Source organism: Schistocerca gregaria, chromosome 3, assembly GCF_023897955.1.
Source record: "Schistocerca gregaria isolate iqSchGreg1 chromosome 3, iqSchGreg1.2, whole genome shotgun sequence".
NCBI classification, from domain to species: Eukaryota; Metazoa; Arthropoda; class Insecta; order Orthoptera; family Acrididae; genus Schistocerca; species Schistocerca gregaria.
In genome coordinates this window covers 716056932-716084823 of record NC_064922.1, presented here as the reverse complement: position 1 = coordinate 716084823, position 27892 = coordinate 716056932, and the positions used below count along the sequence as shown (strand labels likewise).

At 40.0% G+C, this 27892-nt stretch overlaps 1 protein-coding gene across 5 annotated transcripts in view; it reads left to right on the top strand.

Moving 5' to 3' along the window:
- Positions 1–27591, top strand: part of LOC126355043 (myb-related transcription factor, partner of profilin-like) — a 136293-nt gene extending 108702 nt beyond the window's left edge. For 3 of the 5 annotated variants that reach the window (XM_050005195.1, XM_050005196.1, XM_050005194.1), the window contains exon 4: positions 23529–27591. In XM_050005195.1, the coding sequence (XP_049861152.1) occupies positions 23529–24096 (568 nt within the window). In that variant the 3' untranslated portion in view covers positions 24097–27591. The remainder of the gene's footprint in view (positions 1–23528) is intronic. The other 2 variants (XR_007565435.1, XR_007565434.1) reach the window with 1 other exon arrangement.
- The last annotated feature ends 301 nt before the right edge of the window (positions 27592–27892 follow it).

Here is a 27892-nt window from a genome sequence, read left to right as displayed (position 1 = left end):
CAGAAGAATGCTTTATGAAGAGCCGTGGCACTGCACTTTAGCGTACTTAAGACCAACTAATATGTCTTACGTTTCCTCCATCATATATGTTTTATGTTTCAGACTTTCCAGAAAGATGTGCGCTACAAGATGAACATTTTTGAAAATTCGATTTTTTAGTATTGACACGGTTCGCAAATATCGTAGATACGGAGCTGATGCGCAGAGCAGTCTGAGTTATAGTGAGTAGTCTCCTCGTGACCCGTCTTTACCCTTAGTGTCTTTGCTGTTTCCCCTTTTACTCGCACGTCAAATGAAAACAAATCGGATATATGTCGCCTGGAGCTATCAAGTGAATTAAAACACATTCACATAATTACAGAAGGCTGAAATACGTCATTAGTTTCAGATTTTATTTTATTTCCACCTTTCAAGCATTAATCGCCTTGCGGAACAATGAAGTTGTTTTTATCTGTTTGCTACAGAAAGTTGATTTTATTAACCTTTTCCGCAGAGGCAGTCAATGTATTTGAAACGAAATGTTTAATTCCGCGGTATTGGCTGGTTCAAATGGCTTTGAGCACTATGGGATTTAACATCTGAGGTCATCAATCCCCTAGAACTTAGAATTACTTAAAGCTATCTAATCTAAGGACATCACACACATCCATGCCAGAGGCAGGATTCGAACCTGCGACCATAGTGGTCGCGCGGTTCCAGACAGAAGCGCCTAGAAGCGCTCGGCCACATCGGCCGGCCAATATTGGCTAGTTTCAACTGTTCGCTGCATTTCAGTTGCACGTTTTCATTTTCTAGCACGTATGGCATTGTGCCATAATAAAGAACCAAACATGATATAATACAGTACTGGTGCTCCAAGGAAATTTACATCCCGAAAACCACATTGAAAAGTTCGAGGTCTACTTCATTGGGAATCTGAACATACGAATGTGCACTTTAAGTATGCACTTTAAATGGGCACATTTTAGAATGGTTCACGAAATTCCGATGCTCTTGGAGTATCCTCTGACGTCTTGTTTCTTTTATGACATAATGTGTGATCTTTCAATGTTTTACACGCACGTAGACACGGGCTTCCTGCTTCATGATAGCTGCGCAAGCGCGGTGTCGCCTGTTATCTGCGCTCTCTGGCACTGCTGAAACGCACCTAACAGGTCGCGGGAAAGAATTGCGAATAGTGGTTAGAAAAGCGTTACTTTCTAAGAAAATATCCTTTTACGTAAGTTGAACGGTGTGCAATTATGTACCATGAATCACAGAGCGTTTATCTCTCATATAAAAATCAACTGTTTGTTGACGAGCCATTTAGAAGAATTTCGAACCCTGAATATCAGACATTGTCATTATTAAAAATTTTACTGGCACAATTGTGTGATGGAACACGTGAGGCAATACTACCCTACGACTTATCTTACAAGATAGATTAAGGAAAGGCAAACCTACGTTTCTAGCATTTGTAGATTTAGAGAAAGCTTTTGACTATGTTGACTGGAATACTCTGTTTCAAAATCTAAAGGTGGCAGGCGTAAAATGCAGGGAGCGAAAGGCTATTTACAATTTGTACAGAAACCAGATGGTAATTATAAGAGTCGAGGGACATGAAAGGGAAGCAGTGGTTGGAAAGGGAGTGAGACAGGGTTTTAGCCTCTCCCCGATGTAATTAAATCTGTATATTGAGAAAGCAGTAAAGGGAACAAAAGAAAAATTCGGAGTAGGTATTAAAATCCATGAAGAAGAAATAAAAACTTTGAGGTTCGCCGATGACATTGTAATTCTGCCAGAGACAGCAAAGGACTTGGAAGAGCAGTTGAACGGAGTGGACAGTGTCTTGAAAGGAGGATATAAGATCACAAAAGCAAATCGAGGATAATGGAGTGTAGTCGAATGAAGTCTGAGTGATGCTGAGGGAATTAGAGTAGGAAGTGAGACACTTAAAGTTGTAAAGGAGTTTTGCTATTTGAGGAGCAAAATAACTGATGATGGTCGAAGTAGAGAGGATATAAAATGTAGACTGGCAATGGCAAGGAAAACGTTTCTGAAGAATAGAAATTTGCTAATATCGAGTATAGATTCAAGCTTCGGGAAGTCGTTTCTGAAAGTATTTGTATGGAGTGAAGCATTGTTTGGAAGGAAACGTGGACGATAAATAGTTTGGACAAGAAGAGAATAGAAGCTTTCGAAATGTGGTACTACAGAAGAATGCTGAAGATTAGATGGGTAGATCTCATAACTAATGAGGAGGTATTGAATAGGATTTTGGAGAAGAGGGATTTGTGGCATGAAGGGCTCACCAATTTCGTGTTGGAGGGCAGCGTGGGAGAGTAAAAATCGTAGAGGGAGACCAAGAGATGAATACACTAAGCAGATTCAGAAGGATTTAAGTTGCAGTAGGTACTGGGAGTTGAACAAGCTTGCACGGGATAGAGTAGCATGGAGTCTCAGGACTGAAGACCACCACCACAACAACAACAACAACAACAACAACAACAACAGAGTGTCGCCCTAACCGCCGTCTGCTTCACGTGTGCTGTGCAGCGAGCTACCTTAATTTAAGTATTAACTGTATTTTTCTTACTTGTCACTTCTTCTTCTGCGTGTTTTTGCTTTTAGGAAGCTTTAATTGTCGAGTGCTATTAATAGTATTCCATAGATTTCGTGTTTGTTTTGAATACAGTCCAGAGACAGGTAGTGCTATTTTCCTTGTTTTCTACAAGAAGTGGTTAGCAATCACAGTTTAGTCAATAATCAACGCCTTTAGTGAATTAGCAGTCTAGTTAAAAGTTGATTAACACTCTATAGTAAATTGATTTCTTAGGATGGATAGGATGTGTGGCTGCTGTGTACGGACGCAGGAGGAGCTGGCCACTCTTCGCGAACAGCTGAGCGTGTTGATGGCCGCGGTCAGCCGTCTTCAGGCTGCTGCCTCGGAGTGTAGCGGCAGTGGGGAGTCTGGTGCGTCGCAAGGTACACCCCAGGTGTTACATGCTTCACCCACTGTCCCTGCTGTCGAGACATCTTCGCGGGTACCGGGCGCGGTTGGGCCACCCTCTCCCGAAGGGGAGTGGCGGGTTCAGCGGCGTTCGCGGCGCACGAGGCGGAGGGTCAATGTGGAGGCTGGCCGTGTGGCATCGCCCGCTCTCCCTGTGAGTGGACATGTGGCCGCTCCTTCAGCAAGGTCCGAGCAGGCACACGAGGGGAGGGGTTTATTAGTTATTGGGAGCTCCAACGTTAGGCGGGTGGTGGAGCCCCTTAGGGAAATAGCGGAAAGGTCGGGGAAGAAGGCCAGTGTTCACTCTGTCTGCTTGCCGGGGGGTCTCATCCGAGATGTGGAGGAGGCCCTACCGGCGGCGATAGAGAGCACTGAGTGCACCCGACTGCAAATTGTTGCTCATGTCGGCACCAATGACTCCTGCCGTCTGGGTTCAGAGGTCATCCTCAGTTCGTACAGGCGGTTGGCGGAGTTGGTGAAGGCGGAAAGCCTCGCTCGCGGGATGGAATCAGAGCTAACTATTTGTAGTATCGTTCCCAGAACCGATCGCGGTCCTCTGGTTTGGAGCCGAGTGGAAGGCTTAAACCAGAGGCTCAGACGATTCTGCGGAGAACTGGGGTGCAAATTTCTCGACCTCCGCTATCGGGTGGAGAAATGTAGGGTCCCCCTGAATAGGTCAGGCGTGCACTAAACGCCGGAAGCGGCTACGAGGGTAGCGGAGTACGTGTGGAGTGCACATGGGGTTTTTTTAGGTTAGAGAATTCCCTCCCTAGGCCCGACAAGACGCCTCCTGAGACGTGGCAAGGCAGGAGTAGGCAAAATGCAACAAGGAATAACAATATTAATGTGCTAATAGTAAACTGCAGGAGCGTCTATACAAAGGTCCCAGAACTACTCTCATTAATAAACGGTCACAACGCCCATATAGTACTAGGAACAGAAAGTTGGCTGAAACCAGACGTAAACAGTAATGAAATCCTAAACTCGGATTGGAATGTATACCGCAGAGATAGGCTGGACAGTGAAGGGGGGAGGCGTGTTTATAGCGATAAGAAGTGCAATAGTATCGAAGGAAATTGACGGAGATTCGAATTGTGAAATGATTTGGGTGAAGGTCACGGTTAAAGCAGGCTCAGACATAGTAATTGGATGTCTCTATAGGCCCCCGGGCTCAGCAGCTGTTGTGGCTCAGCACCTGAAGAATAATTTGGAAAATATTTCGAGTAGATTTCCCCACCATGTTATAGTTCTGGGTGGAGATTTTAATTTGCCGGATATAGACTGGGAGACTCAAACGTTCATAACGGGTGGCAGGGACAAAGAATCCAGTGAAATATTTTTAAGTGCTTTATCTGAAAACTACCTTGAGCAGTTAAACAGAAAACCGACTCGTGGCGAAAACATATTAGACCTTCTGGTGACAAACAGACCCGAACTATTTGAATCAGTTAATGCAGAACAGGGAATCAGCGATCATAAAGCGGTTACTGCATCGATGATTTCATCCGTAAATAGAAATATTAAAAAGGTAGGAAGATTTTTCTGTTTAGCAAAAGTGACAAAAAGCAGATTACAGAGTACCTGACGGCTCAACACAAAAGTTTTGTCTCAAGTGCAGATAGTGTTGAGGATCAGTGGACAAAGTTCAAAACCACGGTACAATATGCGTTAGATGAGTATGTGCCAAGCAAGATCGTAAGAGATGGGAAAGAGCCACCGTGGTACAACAACCGAGTTAGAAAACTGCTGCGGAAGCAAAGGGAACTTCACAGCAAACATAAACATAGCCAAAGCCTTGCACACAAACAAAAATTACGCGAAGCGAAATGCAGTGTGAGGAGGGCTATGCGAGAGGCTTTCAATGAATTCGAAAGTAAAGTTCTATGTACTGACTTGGCAGAAAATCCTAAGAAATTTTGGTCCTATGTCAAAGCTGTAGGTGGATCAAAACAAAATGTCCAGACACTCTGTGACCAAAATGGTACTGTAACAGAGGATGACAGACTAAAGGCCGAAATACTAAATGTCTTCTTCCAAAGCTGTTTCACAGAGGAAGACTGCACTGTGCTTCCTTCTCTAGATTGTCGCACAGTTGACAAAATGGTAGATATCGAAGTAGACGACAGAGGGATAGAGAAACAATTAAAATCGATCAAAAGAGGAAAGGCCGCTGGTCCTGATGGGATACCAGTTCGATTTTACACAGAGTACGCGAAGGAACTTGCCCCCCTTCTTGCAGCGGTGTACCGTAGGTCTCTAGAAGAGCGAAGCGTTCCAAAGGATTGGAAAAGGGCACAGGTCATCCCCGTTTTCAAGAAGGGACGTCGAACAGATGTGCAGAACTATAGACCTATATCTCTAACGTCGATCAGTTGTAGAATTTTGGAACACGTATTATGTTCGAGTATAATGTCTTTTCTGGAGACTAGAAATCTACTCTGTAGGAATCAGCATGGGTTTCAAAAAAGACGGTCGTGTGAAACCCAGCTCGCGCTATTCGTCCACGAGACTCAGAGGGCCTTAGACACGGGTTCACAGGTAGATGCCGTGTTTCTTGACTTCCGCAAGGCGTTTGACACCGTTCCCCACAGTCGTTTAATGAACAAAGTAAGAGCATACGGACTATCAGATCAATTGTGTGATTGGATTGAGGAGTTCCTAGATAACAGTACGCAGCATGTCATTCTCAATGGAGAGAAGTCTTCCGAAGTAAGAGTGATTTCAGGTGTGCCGCAGGGGAGTGTCATAGGACCGTTGCTATTCACAATATACATAAATGACCTGGTGGATGACATCGGAAGTTCACTGAGGCTTTTTGCGGATGATGCTGTGGTGTATCGAGAGGTTGCAACAATGGAAAATTGCACTGAAATGCAGGAGGATCTGCAGCGAATTTACGCATGGTGCACGGAATGGCAATTGAATCTCAATGTAGACAAGTGTAATGTGATGCGAATACATAGAAAGATAGGTCCCTTATCATTTAGCTACAAAATAGGTCAGCAACTGGAAGCAGTTAATTCCATAAATTATCTGGGAGTACGGATTAGGAGTGATTTAAAATGGAATGATCATATAAAGTTGGTCGTCGGTAAAGCAGATGCCAGACTGAGATTCATTGGAAGAATCCTAAGGAAATGCAATCCGACAACAAAGGAAGTAGGCTACAGTACGCTTGTTCGCCCAATGCTTGAATACTGCTCAGCAGTGTGGGATCCGCACCAGGTAGGGTTGATTGAAGAGATAGAGAAGATCCAACGGAGAGCAGCGCGCTTCGTTACAGGATCATTTAGTAATTGCGAAAGCGTTACGGAGATGATAGATAAACTCCAGTGGAAGACTCTGCAGGAGAGACGCTCAGTTGCTCGGCACGGGCTTTTGTTAAAGTTTCGAGAACATACCTTCACCGAAGAGTCAAGCAGTATATTGCTCCCTCCTACGTATATCTCGCGAAGAGACCATGAGGATAAAATCAGATTAGAGCCCACACAGAAGCATACCGACAATCCTTCTTTCCACGTACAATACGAGACTGGAATACAAGGGAGAACCGATAGAGGTACTCAGGGTACCCTCCGCCACACACCGTCAGGTGGCTTGCGGAGTATGGATGTAGATGTAGATGTAGATGTAGATGTAGATCTTAAAGTGTAACACGTGCAAAAAAAGATCAACCATATATGCGAAAGCTTAGCTTCTCTTGCAGCTTGAGACCAATATTATATGTGAAAGCTTTGCTTTTATTGTAGTAAGATTATGTATATTAATTTAAACTATTAACATTCCTTGTTTGTGTGTTCGTGCTACTTAACAGTGATATTGCAGTTTGCTGAATACATCCCGTGTCCTATGCTCTGAATATCCGCTGTTATCGGCTCGCGAGATCACGTGACATGAGCTATGACTGGCTTACAAAAGGCATCGTAATCTCTATTTCAATGATTCGGAAAGTAACATGCGGTGTTTGGTGGCATTACAATGTATATTTTCGTAATACGAAAATACGCAGCGTACATGTTGTTGCACATCAAAGATATTTCCAAAATGTGTCTGTTTCCCTGAGTTTCGTTTCCTAAAGTGCCGGGAAATTCTACGTCCGTGTATAAAACCATAAGCATTCAAAGGATAGATAACTTTTGCAGTTTCGAGGGGAAATATACTGTCACTTAACACGGAAAAGGTGTGTTTTCACCCGAGAGAAAGTGTATTTTTAACCGGGAAATCCGGGAAAAATCTGGGAACTTTCTTCCTTGTCCGCGCATACACCCTGACACTAAAATTTAATTAACGTCAAACAAATACATTTCAAGCCATATAGTTTAAAAGCGAGCAGTTCGTAACGAAAAAACTGAGAACGAGACAATCCTTGCTACAATATAAAACAAAAAACGTACGAGTATATTGAACGCTAAAATCAAATCACTCCACTTAGCTTAAAGCTAAACTAAACAAGAAATATATTGGTATAACTCATGTTGCGATAGGCCTGTTTGTTTGCTTGTAATTAAAGCGTAAACATTGAGTCTCCATAATAGAAAGGCCAGATAGTAGTCTCAACGGACTGGTCGCTCCCTTAAAGAAGTACACCAGTCGGTTTCTAGCCCTTTAGATGCTTGAGTCAAGAAACTTCAAAAGAAAAAAATACATGGTGATTCAAAAAGAAATAACAGATTGTTGTTTACTACAGATGAACTATGAGATACAGAAACACATTACACACATCACTCGATAGAGGAAGGTTGAAAGTTTTATATTCGTACAGACACTATACTGTAAACTCAATGTGAGCACCGTGCGTTGCTCGACAAACTTCAATACGGTAGACTACTGATAAGAGTCCACACAGAATAACATGACCGCTAGATGCACAGTGAGCATAGGATGCGTGGGGAGAACGATATTGGTGGGGGTGACCGGCAGGTGCTGTAGGGGAAATGCTGAGAGCTGGAGGGGGAAGTTCTGTTTCAAGAACGCCACACACGAATGGCGGACCGCAGCGATCTGTTGCTTGTGATGTCGCCTGCAATCGTTCGCTCGCCTCAATACCCCACTCACGAGCGATTTGCCAAGCAATTTCAATCAGTATTAAGAGCATCGCTGTGTCGTGACGCTCTGCTGTGGAAAATGGTCTGGTATGTTTAGCAGCAGTTGCAGTTAATTTTCCTACCTTCATGAATACTAGAAAAATATGAATTTAAAATAAATGCGACTTATAATTATAATTTATTATAAATAACGACAATTAATTATAAATTGGAATTATTAAACTTATTTTGAACAACTTTTCTTGGGAACTGTAGAGTACTTTACAGAATGTATTACATTTTCTACTGGCGACAGATGAATTTTGTAAATATTTCCAGCGTGCCAATACAATTCGATTTACCATTATTAATTCTCAGTTAGTTTTTTATTCTTTGGTCGTATAAAATTTAACTTACTCACACAATCTATCGACGTTTCTATAGAGATGTTGTTAATTGCAGCACTATTCATTTCTTTAACTCGTGTTATAAATCGTATAAAGGAGAGTTAGATAGTGTGAAATGACTTGAATTAACTGTGTACTAGAGTTGCCCTGAACATTTAAATTAAAATGTCCTCTGAACATTCCGGTATCTATGTACGTCATTCTGTTTAGAAGTTAAAAACTTTAATAATGCGTATAAATATTTCATAAATAGCTAAAAAATCATAAGAGGGAGCCCATTGTATCATGACTTTTACTATGAACTTCCCATCAACACAGCCTTCTTGGGACAAGCTTCAAAATGTTTATCACTGCAAAACCGGTGAGCATATTTTTTTCTTAAAGAAAATGATACTTCACTTCTCAGAGTAGTTTGTGGTTCCCATATAACTATTAATTCTAACATAAATTTCTTTGTCAATGCGGGCAAACCGAAACGAAATAAAACTGAACAACCACCCTTGGTAACTAGAGACGTGGGTCGCAGCCATATTGCCACACACCAATGGTAACCAGCCAGGCAGTCATATTCCAAGCAAAAATCATGTGCATTCCATCAGATTGCCTGCAATTTCCATGCTACCAGCGATCAGCGACCGATCGCTGCCTTTTGCCCGCCTGTGTGTGATATACGAAGCGATCGGTCGCCCATCCGACGAATTACTGCGGTCTCTCACTCATTTGTGGGTCTCTTAAAACTGAAACCTGCACTCACATTTTTTTTTCCAAATATTAGGTGGAGCTCCTCCATGGACACACTTGCAGGGTGACCTCTGCTTTGGTTAGTATCTAAAAAGAATTCCTCACAAAATCCGGCGATTTGTTTTCGCCTTGCTTGTTAAAAATTTATAATTTTCAGAGAAGAGTCATGAGTGGCGAATTTTGAGTGTAGCCTACACGGTTCTCTTGTTATCATGTTAAAATTTGCTTCTTTTGCCATAACACAGCGGAGTTTACACGGTGTCATCTCACTAACACTTTGTGCAGACTCAACTGCTAGGGAATTTGAAATAGTGGTTTACTAAGTTTGTTAAATGAGGAAAAGTGAGACCAGTAGCTTCTGAAAAAGCACATCCTCAGTACAAATGAAATATGTAATGTCTTCACTTTGGCTGTTCCAAAACCCATAACATTTCACGTTTCACCAGATATCGCTGGCCTCTGAACATTAAATTCTTTCATCGAAAAAAGTCAGTAGTTGGGGAATAACATGGTAGATAATTGAGTTTTGCATAATAACCATATGGACAAATACTTTCCTCTTTGTTTGATATCATTTGCCAAAACCCGATTTCGGCATCGGAAACGACATGATTATTACCAAATAGGCTTACAGTAAATAATCTTTACTTACGACTGACTGTTTCCGCTTTATCGCCAGTTTCTAGTACCCGCAATTACAGTTTTTTGTGAGAACAGATATGGATGCCAATGTCATTCTTATTAAAGTAACTGCCTTATACTCAGGTCTAGATTCATGTGATGTCCGTATTGCGTCATTAGTGGAGAGTTTTGTAACTATTACTGTTTTAATAAGATCGTAAATGATGTCAAGGTAACTATTAGTGTTTTAATAAGATCGTAAATGATGTCAAGATGTTGAAAATAAAATGTTAATTACGATGTGACAGGAGTTTGACAGTTCCATTCTTACGACGTTATATATTTACAAAGGTTGTGCAGATGAACAGCGATATTAGTGTATTAACTAAAATTTGTTACGATTATATTTTACTTCAGAGTTATCTGCTTTCGTGTTCTAAAACTTCAATAAAGTTTTTAAGGTAGTACTTGTGTCTGTATTTTGTATGTTCGTTTAATACTTTTTGTGGTTTATTCCTTCTCGTCTACATGTAGATTTCTAATTGCTCAAGAATGTTCATTGCAAAACCTTTTGGTATTCTGTGCAGAATCTGTAGTGCTTTTTCTATTGTATAAGCAGTGTGACTTAGATTTTTCAAGTGTAGGAAGTAGTTCGACTAATTATATTCGCTCTCTCTTTTGGAACGCGAAAATGAATAAATCTGAAGTAACATTTGCAACAACCAAAGATAATCGTAACACGTTTTATTTAATAAAATAATATCGCTGTTCATCTGCACAGCTTTGTAAACATATGGCGTCGTAAGAGCGGAACTGTCAAACTGCTGTCACGTCATAATTTATATTTTATTTTCAACAACTTGACATCATTTACGATCGTATTAAAATAGTGACACTTACAAAACAGTCCACTAATGATGCAATACACATCACAATAACTAGACTATTAACTAAGTGAGGGGCACATCATCATGAACCTGAATTATAAAGATAAGTAATGAAAAACTGATATATTTTTGCCAAATAGTTTCTGTAAAATCGTTTGAGAAAGATTGCATAATGTGCGCCTCGGTCCTGTCATCGCCGGCCAGCCAGAAGGCAGCAAACACTATCGGTCTTCCCTTCTGAACAAACGAACGAACTTGCCTATTGCACTGGACGAGAATTCGTCAATGCGCATCGGCCATGTGTCCTGCGCGGACCGTACGAGAACACACGGTAGGGGTCGCAAAGAGTATGAGTGGTAGCGAGCCGCACCGCTGACGTCAGAGTGAACCCAACAAGCGCGCAGTGGCCCGCAATTGCCATAACTTATTGTGTTGTAATCACCTTTACGAGTGAAAACAATGTTGTTTGTGGCAGTGTGGGTTTTTATTAGTGATTGACGATTGAGTATAGTGTTATGCTGTAATTATCAGTGTACCGAGTAGTGTTTAAGAGTTTAAGTGAAAACCCATGGTTTGCTCTGTGATCTCCAGTTGTGCGAACCAACACAGCCAAGTAAGTTGAGTTAAGTTTTCTATATTTCGTAAAAGGCAATGAGACGAAATGAAAATGGATAAACGCTTGTAAACGTGCAGATTCCTTTTTTAGTTTGAAGTGCCCAAGTATCTGATCACGTAAATGTTCAAAAAGAACTGGCTTCAGACAATTTCAAGAACATCTTTAACGAAGCGAACTTAAAGTTTTATGGAATTCGCTTTGAAACTGGAAAGATAATTTCAACATTTCCATGGAAAGTTGATTGACTGTGATGCAAAAGTCAATGTAGGTTTACGGAACATAATAAATGAGCAGTATCCAGGACTGGAGGACTTCGTTGTAACGTTTTTAGTAAGCACACGTACATTCATCAGAATGAAAGCTATAAAGGAAAAAATACAGAGGTAGTAAACGAACTGAGATTGAAAATCGACAAAAACTGAAAAAAAATGATAAAAGTAGTAAGATAAATTTCCAGTACAGAAAAAGATTACATGTCATTGCAGTTAAACAGTTTAGAATAAGATTATAAAGCCCGATAACAAGAATAATAACAACCATAATAATACACTTCAGCATGGAAAATATTGATTAAATTCTTTGTTTGAGTTAAACATGTGGGTGCCGTTTGTCCATAAGCTTCAGTGCAATGTCGCGTAGTGAATCACAGTGACGTCACAACTCACAATCCATCGGCACATGACACACACCATGTATTGTAGTATCCATGTGGTAGACCATTTAATTCCATAAACGAATCAACAACTCTCTCTTTATTGAACCGACAGCATAAAAAGTTAGACTTGTCAGCTTCTGAAGAATAGCTAGAATAGGAGGTACAGAGCCTGTCTTTTATCTACCCCCCACAGGTGTGAGGTGTGGTGACCTAGGAGGCCAAAAGCAATGAACAAGATCTTGTTATCGACCTCTTGCAATCCAACGTTTTGGGACGGTGTCGTTAAGGTAATGCCGCACCTCAAGGTGAAGGTGAGGTAGGGCGCCGCCATGCATAGAAATGAAATCATTGGAATCTTAGTGACGTTGAGCAAACAACTAGTTTTGCAGCATGCCGTGGTATGACATTCCTGTCACAGCTTCATCCCCAAAAAAGAAAGATCTATAAAGTCACGGTTCAAAATACATTCCATTTTGGTGATCTCTTTCATGTTCGACGGCGACGCCAGGATTTTGTAATAGATGAAAAGTCGACTCTTCTGTAAAGATGAATCGTTCGGAAAAAGTTTCCTGTGCCATATGCTGGAGAAATGAAATGCAAAATTCGTACCTTCTGTTATGATCGCTGGTACGCAATTGTTGCAGTAACTACAACTTGTGAGGCTTCGTATGCAGGTGTAATTTCCAAATTCGTTATTTGAAGAGGTGGACTTTGGAGGGCTCAATGTGAATGGATCTGAGATGCGCTTGATACTTTCGTCAGAGATGCGAGGACGACCAGTACTCTCCCCTTTGCATATGCAACCAACTTCCAAGAATTTAGTATGCCTGTCATAAATCTACTTGCGCACACGCTGCTTCTTACTGAATGGATGGCAGGATACACGTTGCATTTGAAAAATGGGTTGATTCCAACACACAAATTGATTCATTTTGTAGTGTAGTCGCTATGTTGTTACAAAAACAACAGTGCAGCTGCGTCAGAACTTCGAAACTTCCTCTCTCACGTGCACAATATGTAGTTTGTCTGTAGTAAACAACTGAAATCTGTTCTGTCTTTTTAAACCACCTGACAGTAATTGGTGGTTTTGTGACAGGTAGTAAATGGTTTAGTACAAATTAATTAGATTTTATTTTTAAAAAACCTATTGCTCATCCAATTTCGTTACGTCTAAAATCTCCCATCCCCTAGTAATCTAGTACACCAGCAAGAAATTGTAAACAGAGTAGGAAGCTCTATGTAAGTTCTGAGGTGTGCGCATTGATGAAAACTGGAAATGCATAAAGCAAATAGAACACCAGCTAAAATGTTCAGTTTTGGCTAAAATTTGGCTTAAGAATAGTAATGATAATTGATTCTTTCATCGCTTCCTGATATAATGTCATAGTAATAAATTAAGAGCACAGTGTCATATGTGATGAATTTATCAGTTAACCGGTATTCGCTTACAAAACTATCAACATAATTTAACTGTCATCGTCAAACAGGTTATAATGTTTGTAAACAACATTAGAAAAGATGTTACTCATCTAAGAAAAACATAATTGTCATCTGACAGTGTGATGGTAATGTAATCAAAAATGTGAAAAGTTGAACCATAAATAAATGGAGAAAACCAGGGAAAAACATTATCGATAAACTCGAACACAATGCGTGCATAACAATTTAAATTAAATTAACAGTCGGAATAAAAATTTTAGCAGTCTTGTCCAGTACTAATTTCACTTTATTGGGACTGTTTATTTAATTTAACTAGGTATTAACATTTTAATTATCGTTTATAGCGATTCCTGCTGCCACCATCATTGCAAAGATTGAGTTACTCGTGTTTTGTAAACAATGATTCTTCCTTAAACGAATACTGCAAGATATGCCTCCTCACTTTGTACTTTTCGTAGATAACGTTCGGAGGACTGTAACCAATTTTGGAGATCGTTGCCGCGAAGCTGTAGCTGCAGTGAAATGTGAAGAGGATGACATGCGATGGAATGCAACGTTCACTAAACATTCGTGTCCTTGTCTTCTCTCGCATTTCCAAGATGCCTTTTAGTTACATTTGCATTGTGCGTTGCTGCTGCTGAAATGTTAGCTTCATTTCCTGCATCAGTTGCTCTTATATTTCTTTGGCTTACTTTGTTCTCCGCATTTCCATTATCTGGCTTTTTTTAAATAATGTTTGCGAAGATAGATCGTGAGTGCTTGGTATGATCTGGATGCCCTTCAACACACAACCGCAACGCTACTCTAATAGTTTGGCGACATATGTCATAAAAGATATTCACTTTTGCAACTGTCGTGTACATTGTGAATGTCTCAGCAGCTTTATAAGGGAATTGTCTCATTGCTACAACAGCAGAACACAGAGTGATGAACTTAAAGCGCACAGGTAATTACACGATCTATACCTGAGTCAAGTGTTTGCTGACATCTGGTATAACAGACTGCGGGGCAGTAGTTTGCGACGCTGCTGATACTGTTTGATGACGTCTCATAGATGTTAAGTCGCTGAAGTTTTCTTTGGAGCTTCTTTCAAATGCCACTGAAAAAAGTATATTTTCCATTAGAAACAGAAAACGAAGTCAGTGTTATCATTCGGCGACTATAAAGGATAAAAATTACCCTATGTGATCAAAAGTATCAGGATACCCCCCAAAACCTATCTTTTCCATATTAGGTGCATTGTGCTGCCACCTGCGGCCAGGCACTCAATGTCAGCGACCTCAGTAGTCACTAGACAGCGTGAGACTGCAGTACGGGGCACTCCGCGGAACTCACGGACTTAGAACGTGGGCAGGTGATTGGGTATCACTTGTCATAAGTCTGTACACCAGATTTACACACTCTTAAACATCCCTAGGTCCACTGTTCCCGATGTGATAGTGAAGTGGAAACGTGAAGGGACACTAAAGCAGCACAAAACCATACAGGCTGCCCTCCTCTGTTGACTGACAGAGATCACCGACAGTTGAAGAGGGTCGTAGTTTGTAATAGGCAGACATCCATCCAGACCATCACATAGGAATTCCAAACTGCATCAGGATCCACTGCTAGTACTATGACAATTAGGCGGGAGGTGAGAAAACTTGGATTTCATGGTCGAGCTTCTGCTCATAAGCCACACATCACGCTGGTAAATGCGAAACGACGCCTCGCTTAGTATAAGGAGCGTAAACACTGGACGATTGAACATTGGAAAAACGTTGTGTGGAGTGACGAATCACGATACCCAATGTGGCAATACGATGGCAGGGTGTGGGTATGGCAAATGCCCGATGAACATCATCTGCCAGCGTCCATAGTGCCAACAGCAAAATTCCGATATGATGGTGTTATAGTGTGTCGTGCTTTTCATGGAGGGGGCTTGCACCCCTTGTTGTTTTGCGTGGCACTATCACAACACAGGCCTACAATGATGTGTTAACCTTCTTGTTTCCCACTGTTGAAGAGCATTTCGGGGACGCCGATTGTATCTTTGAACACCATCGAACACCTGTTCATAATGCACTGCCTGTGGCGGAGTGGTTACATGGCAGTAACATCCCTGTAATGGACTGGCCCTCACAGAGTCCTGACGTGAATCCTATACATCATCTTTGGAGTGTCTGGGAACGCCGGCTTCGTGCCCGGCTTCACCGACCGACATTGATACCTCTCCTCAGTGCAACACTCCGTGAAGAATGGGCTGCCATTCTCCAAGAAATCTTCCAGCACCTGATTGAACGGATGCCTGCGAGAGTAGAAACTGTCATCAAGGCTAAGGGTGGGCCAATACCATATGGAATTCCAGCATTACCGATGGTGGGCGCCCGCCTAATTTTGGTCACATAATTGACTCGCGAACGTCAGGAAATTTGCCATATTGTCTTCTTTAACTTGGTTGAAACCACGCCTCGATGTATTTGTTCATTCTGAATATAACTGAGGTGGCCTGTCTGAGCTCCCTCATCCGGTGTATACCTAGTGAACAAAAATTCTTGTACTCGGACATAACAGAGCAATTCCTTCTTGCCTAACAGTATAAAAGTTACTGTACTAAAATTTCGTCCTGTGCTTATCAGTAGGAAATGGATATCTCGGACCGATTAAGCAACAAACAGCAGCAATGACTGTCGATCCCATACGTCAGGAGGCAACAGAGGATTTTGTATCGAGCTTCAGCAGCTATCTCCGCCACTATGGAGGAATGGATTCGGCTAACTCTATTTTGTGGCTATGTTATAAATCCAACATCTGACCAACGTAGGTGCAGCTAACTGCTCTGTGCAGCGAATGCCTTGAAGAAGAACAGATACTTGGATGACGGAGAACAATGTACTGATGTTTACCTTTTTTGACGCCTCGGACATGTTACGCGACTGCAGTGAAAGAGGGCGAGTTTTTGGCGACTAATATGTCGCCAGACGCCAACATTCACAACACTTCCGTTCATGCCAGTTAGCTGCAGACGATTGTAGTCGACATGTGGGCGGATGACAACTCTGTATTGCGGATGAGGTCACTCCCAACATCCCGTAGTCAGTCCTTACGGCGTTACCCTACCCTACAATTATGCCAGCCGCTCACCAAGCCACCGAATTCAGAGACACTAAGTGAACCGATAATTTTTGGAGGTGAGGCTGCCGCAAATGGCAATCTTCCATCGACCACATTCACCAATATGTTAGGAAATCTAATTGATGTCACCACCAATGTCCGACTTGTCTGGGTGCTTGTCGAATCTAGGACTTCTTTTTCTGTAGTGTCGAATGCTTTTTGTCACAAGCTAAAAAAACGCTGTGTTCCGTGATGCGTAAAAACTATATCCAGGACATGAGAATGAACTGCAAGAATAACTCACTAACAGAATGCAGCCCTTCGAATTTGGCATTTTAACCGAATGTCGTCATAATTTCATTCTCGGATGGGATTTTCTATCATGCATAGGCTCCCAAGGACAGAACAAATGCGAGAAAAAAAGTAGTTTACCTTTTGTTGAATACTGATGACACCCTAGACACATAGAGAGACGGGGCTGACAGGAATATTCCTACTGGCCTCTGCGTGTTCAGAGGTTTGATATTTGGATTATGTAACTCTTCAGACACCTTTGAACGTATAATGGACAATCTGCTGGGATAGTGTAGATGGACGAACTGCCTTTGCTATTCGGATGACATTGCCGTTTTTTCGAAGGAATTTAAGGGACATCTAAGCCACATATTAACCATGTTAAAGTTTTTTGGACTACAGGCTCTCCCCTAATCCGAAAAAAAGCATCTCTTCTTTGCCAAAGAAATAAAATTCTTGGGGCATCTAGTTAATGGTGATGGAGTTTGTTTCTATCCAGAGTTACGTCTCAGATTTTCAGACTCCTCAGCAAATTCGTCATGTGCTCATCGTACAAGTCATTGATAAAGGACTTTTGTACTAAGGAATATCCCTTGCAAGGTCTACTGCGGATGGATGCCCATATTTTCCTGGAATAATCCTTAAGGAGGCACTAAAGCCTTATTCAGTCGTATCAGTGTGTCTTGTAAATTTGGAGGCAGAACTTCGCACCGACACTTGTAGCTAGGAGAGAATTGCAGTTCTAATAAAAATTCAGGAATGTCCGAATAGATGATAGCTTGTGCTTACAGTGTTATCTACAAGTCTGAAAAAGAACCGAGAAAAAGTGCTCTGCAGTTGTTTGGACCGTTAACAAGTTCCTGGTCATATTTATTGTGAAACCCTTCATTGTTGTGATGGACCACCATTTTCTATGGTGGCTGGCTAACCTGAAAGACCTGCCCATTGACAGACGAGATGAGCACTGGGCTTTAGGAGTACAACATGAAGCTGGTATATAAAAATGAACGCAAACAATCCTCTACCGGAACACAGCAGCAGGACGAAAACTCAAACATCACAGCATTAAATGATATTGCCTTGAAGATGAAGGAAACAACCAAAGGATAATTTCAGTTAATAAACGGAGAATTGTATAACACGAAACATGGTCCAGTGGGGCAGAAATGGTTATTCATCATCCTAGCTGATCTGCTGCCAGCTATTCTTAAGTTTTTTCATGACACTCAAGAATCAAGCCACCCGGGATTCTTGATGACTGCAATTAAAATCAGACACAGGTATCTCTGTCAAAGCGTTTGATATAATGTGACCCACTGTAAGGTGTGTCAACAATGGAAGTACATGCCACAGATACATCTGGGGCATCTGGTGCAAATTCCGCTTGAAGTAGTGTCATTCCACCGAATTGGAATCAATCTCTTGGGGAGATTACTTTATGTCCGATAACGTAAAAGTTTTCCAGCCAAGACTTGTAACAGAGGTAATTTCACATTGCGGCATCACCCACAGGACGAGAACTGCCTACCACCCACAGCTGAATAACCTTACAGAATGCTTTAATAAAACGTTATCAAATATGCTCTCAATGCACGTTGACAGCTAACAAAGAGCTTTGGACGCCGTACTGCACCGTCCACGGTGGCCATGCGGTTCTAGGTGCTTCAGTCTGGAACCGCGGGACTGCTACGGTCGCAGGTTCGAATCCTGCCCCAGGAATGGATGTGTGTGATGTCCTTAGGTTAGTTAGGTTTAAGCACTTCTAAGTTATAGGGGACTGATGACCAAAGATGTTAAGTCCCATAATGCTCAGAGCCATTTGAACCATTTTTTTGCTGTACTGCCCTTTGTGACATTTGCGTATAGCACAGCAGAGCAAGACACTGCAGACTTCACACCATTTTTTCTGCTCCAGATTTGTTAGGCCAAAACAATAGACAAACTGTTTCCATTTTAAATGGACAATACTCAGAATGACTATGTGAAACACTACATCACCAGGACTGAAGAAGCATACAGATCTGAACACACAAGACAGGGGGTGTAAGCTAAGCACTGGGCGATGTGATAACAGCTCAGGAGACATTCTTTGAATTTTTATGCCTATGCGGAAAGTGGGACTGGCAAAACAGTTACTAGAACCTTAGTATGAGCTGCATTACCTTCATCTCTTCAGGAACATCAAACACATACCCAAGGATTATTACCCACCAAGAAAGTAAAAGTGCAGATATATCAACCATGTTCTCTGTCTGAAGCCCTACCACTGTCCTGAGGCACACATTTATGAAGGGGGTTCTCATTCATGGAAACTGAAAGCCTGCTTAATGACTGTGAAGTTTCAATGGAAGGAGCTACCTTCAGTTGTCATCATAGTTAAGAGGTTATGACATCATGAGCAGAATGCAAGCATCTGCCAGCACAGCCATACAGAGGACTATTGACAAAATCTCAATCTCAAGAATGATAGTTGGCTCCAGTGATAACTTCAGAAAAATTGGGTCATTGTCTCTCAAGGACAGGAGCAATGCCGCAAGCAGTGCTGCATGCAGTGTAGTGTAGCATTTAGTGTCCCCTGCTGGCATACTGTGGGTTGCAAGTTCAAACTTCACTATTACCAGTTAAATGTGATGTAGTATTTATTGTTTCTGGAAGGATTTCGATTTTTTTGTGTTTGTAATGTATTCATATTCTGGAATATTTGAATTCTGTATTAACAGCAGGACTTTCCTTCCGCTGTGTTGTACTACACTGACGACCCTACTTTCAGATTTGGACGTGATTTATTTATGACGTAACTATATATAAGTAACTAATTCACTTTAGAACTGGTACTAATCACGTGGCCACTGCTGATGTAAGTAATTGCTATTAAGTGATATTTATGAGCCAATCATTGGTATGGAACCAGCATAGTGAGATGGATCAGTGTGGAGATGTGACAGAACGTCAGAACAGAGCTAACAAATTATAACGAACTCATGACTACGCTTTGCATGAAACTACCCTATCTGTGGTATATCAACCTGGCCTGCCCTTTGTCAGTTTATCTGCAAGGAACTGCATACCACTTGCAGCTATGTAACACAGTGTAAGAACAGTGGATGTCAAAAAATGCTAACCAGCAGGGCTGGAGACGTGTGTTGCAATTTTCCCGTGTCTGTCTGTTTCAAAATCGATGGGAATTGTTACTCTCAGTGATAGCAGGTCCATGTAAACCAATTTCTGAACCAGCACACTGAAGGAAATAGCCTGCAATAGACATTTGGAGTCTAGAGGAAGCCCACCACTACAGTGAGACTGCTTATCTTCAGCTGGTCAAACAACTCAAAAATTGGATAATAGCTGATTGATTACTTGTAATGTGGTTCATCAAGTCATGATTTGCCCTCTTTCTCAGATGGTGTGAGGTCTCGAGTACACCAATGTCCCAGTAAGACATTTAACATTCAGTGCATGGATGGTATAGTTCAGGCAAGATGTGTTTGTGTCTTTTTCTCACTAAACTGAAGCCATTATGAAAGCTGTGGATGGTGTTACATGGTATTACTTATTTTTGCAGACTATAAGATGCACCTTAATTTTTAAGCAATTTAAAAATAACTTTTTTACCATAACTGTTAATGGATTGTGAAGCCAGACTAAAATAGATTCTTAGTTTATAAAAGCAAACTGACCTTTAAAATCCCTGAAAGTCCCAATCTGAACTTTGTTCTTCTTCTTCCTCTCCATCGTCATCATTGTCCTCTTCATGTATAAGATGGTTTTTACTGCCATCGAGAGCATTACTTAAGTGACACTTCTTGAAAGGTTTAACAATAATAGCTTTTCTCACCCTAGACCATGACTATTTTATCCACTGATACACCTCTTTGATCGTTTTAAAGTTCCCTTGGGCATGAATTCATGTTGGGTTCCATCCATCATCCATTTGTTCCATTCTGCTCTCATTTACACTTTAAATGGTTGATTTATCTACACATCAAGAAGTTGTAGTTGTGAAGTAAGTCCTTCCAGAAGAACAGTAAGTTGTTTATTTCCCTGTTCAATTTCTCTTTCACAGAACTTTTTGAATGACCAGTAAACTGATCTAGTTAAAGAACAAAATTATGATTCAATAAAGCACCTTTCCTTCTCTCTCTCACTCTGTTAATCCATTATTTCATACCAGCCTGGTCCATCCAACCATTTTCATGTACGTAAACAATGATACCGGGCATCATTCAGAAGATTTTTTTAAAATTAATGTCAGCACAATGCGAAAGGAGAACCTTACAGTTCATTTTTTCATGTCCACATGTTTTTATAGTTTCATATTTAGCACCTTTCATGGCAACAGTTCCATTACTTGGTGCACTGTACATATTCAGTACTTGGCTTAGTTGACACTGGTTTTCTTTTGATGTTGAAGAATAAAATGATGGGAAGATAATAATTTCCTTTGTTACTCTTGTAACAGGGCTGACTAATGTTCTTTCTGGTGTGGTTACTATAACAGCAGGCAAAGATGTGTCATTTGTTGGCAAGTTGTGTGAACTTTCTATATATGTAAGTGCAGATATTGTGTCCATTGTTACCTTAATATGTACCTATTGCATCATTTTAGTTGTTATTTCTCAGTGTCTAATAGTCTTCCTCTGAACATGTCACATGATTTACAACCTGATGTTTCTGCTTGGTTGTAACTGCATCACTAAATGGATTGTACCTTTCACTATGGACAAATTTTTTTGTGTCCATGCATCCACACTTTGATACTTGACCTGCTGCCCAGGGGAAAATAAGTATTAGTTGCTTGCTCTTGCCACATATACTTAGAGGTAATAACCAACTAAAAATGTACTACTACTAATAGTTATAATTGTTAGTCTGCAGCTGAAGTAAATAATGATGCACTGTTATTCAGTACACTGTCCTCAGTCACCAATATAAATATCTTCAGTTATACCTCTAATACATTGTATATACAGGGTTTTCCAATAACTTTTGCAAACAATGTTCACATAGAAACCAGTCTAAAAATATGTCTATATTAGCCCTTTCTCCTTCTTTGTTAAGTGGTCTCACTCTTTAGTATTTTAATCTCTTCAAGAAACTGACCATTCCTGAAGGAAATATTTCAAATGTGTTGAAGAACAGGGCTACTTTGTGCATCCTTCTAGATTCCCCATCACATTTATGAGATTCCATAGCCATCAGTGCTTTAGTGAGTGACTCAGTCTCTCTCGTGTCAGTATCACAGAGATGTACTTCATATATCAATCTTGGAAGGTCATTTTCTAGGAAAGTTATCCTACTCCCTGGAGTTTTTATTTAATTCAACTTCTATATTCAGAAAGTGATTGTTCAATAATGTTTATACCCTTGACTTACTAGTAACATAAATATTTTTGTCACAAATTGACTTCATCTCCTTCACGTTGTGCTACTGGCCATACGCTTCCTTCATGACTGATCTTAGTGTTTTAATTTTGTCCTGATGGATGTCATTTTATACTGACATATGCCACTCATGAGGTCACTAATGCTGTAGTCACCCCATTGCATTTCTGTCGATTTCTCCAGCTTCTTTAGTTTTGCGGTAGGTATGCCACACACAATTCATTGGATATTAGGAAATTACACAACATCCAAAGGGGAGCGGTGTTGTCACAGCACATGTAAAACTCTCTGAAACACTTTCAAACCCAGTCTGTTTTGTAATCAGTTCATTGATGGGAATTACACGACCACAGCAAAAACAGTTGGTGAAAAAAAGACAGAAAGAAAATCAGTTGTGGATAGTGAGTGGTACAGATTGTGAGGGACTGTAAACATGGCAGTATGTACAGTTAGCTGGTTGATTCCGTCAGTGCTCTTACACAAAGTGTTTCTTTGATGATGAAACAAGCAACAAGGGTTGATTTGGAAGGACAGATGTGTCAAAAGAGAGTATTTCTGGTTTGCCAGTTTTAAAAATGTAAGTAGTAGAACATTCTGTCTGGTGAAACAGGATTCATGTGCAGGAAAGTGAGAAATGATGATACAGCATTATAGCATTCATTTCCTCAATACAGCATGTAGTCTAAAGTCTACAGAATCTTGAACTTTGTTGCTGCTACTCCCATGTTTTGTGCTATGTATGACACTAACTTCACATCTGCTACACTCATTTCCCTGTGTATCACAAGTCTGTACATGGATTGTGAAATTCAACCTCTTAACACAGACAACAGTCATACAGATCTTTACAAGACAATTCCTCATATCACTGTATACATCACTCTGTTGGCAGTGAATTAATGGAGTTTCCTGTCGCATCTTTCATGATGTACACCTAAATGTAGGTTGGATTCAAGCATAAATAGATAATATATCACTTGCATGCTACTAACAATGATTTGTATTTTATTCTATACCACTGGCATAGTTGCCCTAATAGTACCACTTGGCTTCATAACTCTTCAATCACAAGTTTCCATATCAGGATTCCTCCTGTCAAACTGCTTCAGTTGCCCTCTGTAAGTCTGTATCATTATTTTGAGATAAACCTATTTAGCTGCAAAGCAGTCAAGATGGCAAGATTGTGAATGGCTATTGGCCACATGAACAGTGCTGCCCTCTTATGTTAATCATTGTTGTTGTGTTGAAACAAATTTTGCTTGCCTCCAACTCCCAATTCTATGGTTGCACCTAAGCTCTGCACAAGCCTTAATATGCTGTATTCCACCTCAATGTGGGTCTCTGGAAAACTGAAACAGTACTCTGCTTACTTTGCACAGGAGAACTGTTCAGCCGCCGATGGCTGCTGAAGATTCACAGAGAGACTACTCACCACCACCTGCAGCTGCAGTCCGCGGAACAAAGCGTAGGGTGGAAGTTGTGGACCCTGTTGCCATCCCGTCAACATCAGTGGCCACTCCAAGCTTCCCCAGAATCGCTGAGCCACGAGAGGAGGTCCATGCCATACTTCACGACCGTCTTGACATGTACGCCCTTCATGTGGCCAGCAGGATACGCCAAATACAGGATCCCTACTTGCGCACAGTTGCCATCAACCGTATAGATAATGCACTCTTTGATGCAGCCACTGCAGAACTGATGGGTCAGCGGCCTCCAGCCAACACAGCCGCAACACACTCCACCGCGCCACCCGCTGCAGCAGCAACAGCAGCCAACGCTCATTTTCCACCAGGCAATCCACGGCCGGGATGCCATGGTGTTCATATGATGGGGACATGCCACCAGGTGCCTGCAATGCAGCCTGATCATCAAGGTACTACTTGGCAGAATGGGCCGGTTGTGGAGGATGTTGACTCCAAAGACAATATTTTTATGAGGCTCTCCTGAGACTGGTAGTCTGGGGAAGTCACCCCACCAATTTGCACTGTCAAGTGTAAATCTTATGTAATGCTTGAAGAAGACAATGACACTGATGGTGAGTAGTCAACTGGACATGCAGAGTGTATATTGACTCATTGCTCTCTTCTTCACACTTCTTATTGGAAAACAGATGATCTCTATATTCAATGTTTTAACTGTTGAGCACATAATTTCATTAATATTTTCATGGATCTATTTCTGTTAACATCGTGAATATGGAATGTGTTCTGAAGACAGATGTTACTAACAAACAAAGATTGTACTCAAAGGAATAATGAATATGAAATGTCTACCACTTAGTACCATGGTAGTCTGAGCAAGTATCATATTGATTAACATTCATGTTTGTTTTGTGTGTGTGTGTGTGTGTGTGTGTGTGTGTGTGTGTGTGTGTGTGTGTGTGTGTGTGTACACAGATATCAACAACATTTCGCATTTTTTACACTAAAAATACAAAATTGTCTATGTATTTAACAGCAATGATGAACTGCATTTTCTTCTATATTTATTATAAGAACCCCTGGTTAACCCCAATATTTTCCCTAGTTTCTCAAGTATTAAGGGGTAGCAGATCATTTTCTTTATAAAACTGGACAATAAAATGTGTTTTTAAAGTGCTATTGTTGTAACTCGAGTTTTATAATTCCATTATTCACAGCATGGATATTTATTGGTATATCATTTATTCAATGAATTTTCATGCTAATGTATCATAGTAATGTTATCTGCATATCAGGCATTGGTTAGTATATACATTATAGTTGTTGTCTTGATGTATTAATTGTGATTACTGTAGTTGTTGTTGTATTAGTAGAGAAAGCAATCACAGTAACTGTTTTGCAGATGGTGAGCCTATCATCAGTGTTACAGCTGTGTAGGGAGAGCCACTGTCATTTTTTGAAGAGAAGAGGTGGTTGACACTCATTTCTGTCTTTAAGTCTGAAGTGTCATATTATACAATAATGAATGTGTCAGTTGTGACCAAATTAAAAATTGCTTAACTGGTACCACTGTCTCCATTGTAGTATTTATGGTGACTACAATTATTTCATCACAATTTATGCTCATTTTTTCATTTTTTTTTTCTTCAGGTGACAGCTATCAGTGTTTACATGAAATAGGTTACCTCCTTTAAGTGAAAACATTTCGATTAGCCCTATGAAATCCTTTCCTCATTTTTGTTGCTATTGAAGCATGTCTTATTTGGACAGTTATATATTGTTTCTCTGCTCTGAAGATTTTGTCTGGCTAGTTGCTTACTCCTTCTTCCTGGAAACTGTGGGATGTGTCTAATATCAGTTCCTTGTGCTAAGATAGGCTTAAAGATTTTCCCATATGTTTCATTTTGTCTCATGATTCAGCTTTTCTTGGGATGTATCTGGACAGAGGAGTACTTTGTATATATTGTCACATATAACTTAGAAGTGTGTAAATATATTGTTGGAAAATGAACCATTTGTTGAGAATGATTAGCTAATAAACCTGTGCAAAGTACAAGTAGACTGAAAGAAAGTTGAGATACTCAACAAAAAAATTAAATTAATAGAATCAATAAGAATGGTTGATGAAATAATAGACAACATTTTGCTTAAAAACAAAAGAATAATGCTCAAAAATAACTAAATAAAAAGTGACATATTGAAGAAGAAAACTATTCAACATTTTTTTCTAACAGCTACACAGTCTAAAGTAACAATGTATGAAGTACTTGATTAGGGAAGAGTAGTACAAATGAAAATGAAACAGTGTGTAACATTATCATGAAGACAGTCATACTCATTGGGAATGATGCCTTTAATATGACATTAGGAAGAATTTGACTGCCTACCTTCACAGCTAATAATTCAATGGAGGGAATAGGGTTATAATACTTGCATCCCATCAAATTTCACACAGGGTCTTGGATCCACTCACTTAGCAGGTAAATAATGTATGTGTTCATTTTTTCTCTGAAACATTTTCAGCTGCAATAAGGACATCAAATGTAATCTTGAGAGGTCGTAATTGCTTCATTATTTGAAACAATATACTCACTGAATGTTGTCATTACACATACTTTAAATTTAATCTAAGGAATGTGGCATGTTACCATACATCTGTAAAGAATTCTATAGAACAATGTTCTTGATATTCTGTTAAAATAATTGTCAGTGCATTTTACAACACAGTCATTCAAATGTTACAGACCATACATCTTAAATAGGAAAGGTGAATCTTGAGAATGAAACAACACAGAAGTTGACACCATTATGTCTTCTAGTGTTATTTGGGAAACATGATAATGAAAGGCTCTGAATTAATTTTTGGTTGATTGAAAGGAAAACTTAAAGAAATAAGTATAATTAATAGTTAGAAAAAAAACATGACAAAAATGCCAATGGAAATGTAAATAACAGTAACCTTAAGTAGTAGCAGTATTGATGGTACTAACCAAAAGAAATAATTTTGTCCTTACAAAGGAAATGATATTTTTAAATATAGTATGGATAAAGTTTCTACCAGTGCTTCGTAATAAGTCAATCACTTTTACCTGTTCTATAATATTGATAGTAACAGCAGATATAGTACAGGATTTTTAAATTTTGATTATGTATCTTTTTAAAAATAGCATATATTAAGGCTAAGATCATGTTGGTTACTCTTGTGTTTGATAGAACTTTAGTAACTTCATATTTCCCAGTATTAGATAACCTTCACATATAAATGTTAGTGTAGAAATTAGAAACATTAGGATACATTTATGCTAAGATGGATAGGATTATACTAAGTAATTTTATTGCTATGACACTTTTGTTAACAATACAAACTTCTCTGGTTTGATTTTATGTGGAATCACAAATGTTATTGCCGTGATGAAATGAATTAACTATGTGTGGTTAAAGATTAATATGAGGTATCTTAATTCTGGTGATAAAACTCTAATTAGATGTGTTTCATATTTAGTACTGTGTTGGTATTCATGATTATGTGGCGAATCTGTTTATGAAAACTTTCTTCAGTGATCTAAATAACAAACTTACTTCTTGTGGACAGTTTTCATTCCATTTATTGGCTATTTTTTCTCACAAGCACAAGAAACAATGCATCTATATCACAGACCAGAACATCTGGAAACCCATATCTACTCGAGTACCAATGTTTAACTTAGCAGAAAGAACCCAGGGTAATCCCTATTGTTGGTTTTGGTGTTTCAGTGTAATCAGTACTCATAATCATTATACATCTCTATAAGTGTTATACCTAATATTTTAGTCCAAGTTTAGAACTGACATGGTTAACATATACTAGAACAGTCAACTATTATTTTGATGTAGATATCTTGTATTGTTTCAGTTTTACAAATTTTATTTCTGCTTTTTGTCTGCAGTGTTACTGGTATCTATTTGTAATGGCTGTCACTGTATAATGTGTCTTGAATCTAATCGAAATAAAGGTGAAAGAATATAATTTAACAAAAGAATAGGACAGACTTGCACTGACATGTAAATACCTTCTCCAATTAGCTCGTAGAACAACCAAACATAATATTTTCTATCTTGACAAATCATTAACATTGTTGTGTTTGGCACAGAATGAATGGGTTCTGCTTTTCAAGAAACCTGAAAGTATAAGTGTGTCTGGGCAAAAGAAAAGCTGAGTAATTAGCATAACTCAAGCTTCAATGGTTGCATGGGGTAGCTGTGCAGTCTAAAGTGCCTTGCCACGGTTCCCATGGCTGACCCCTTCAGAGGTTTGAGTCCTCCCTTGGACGTGGGTGTGGGTG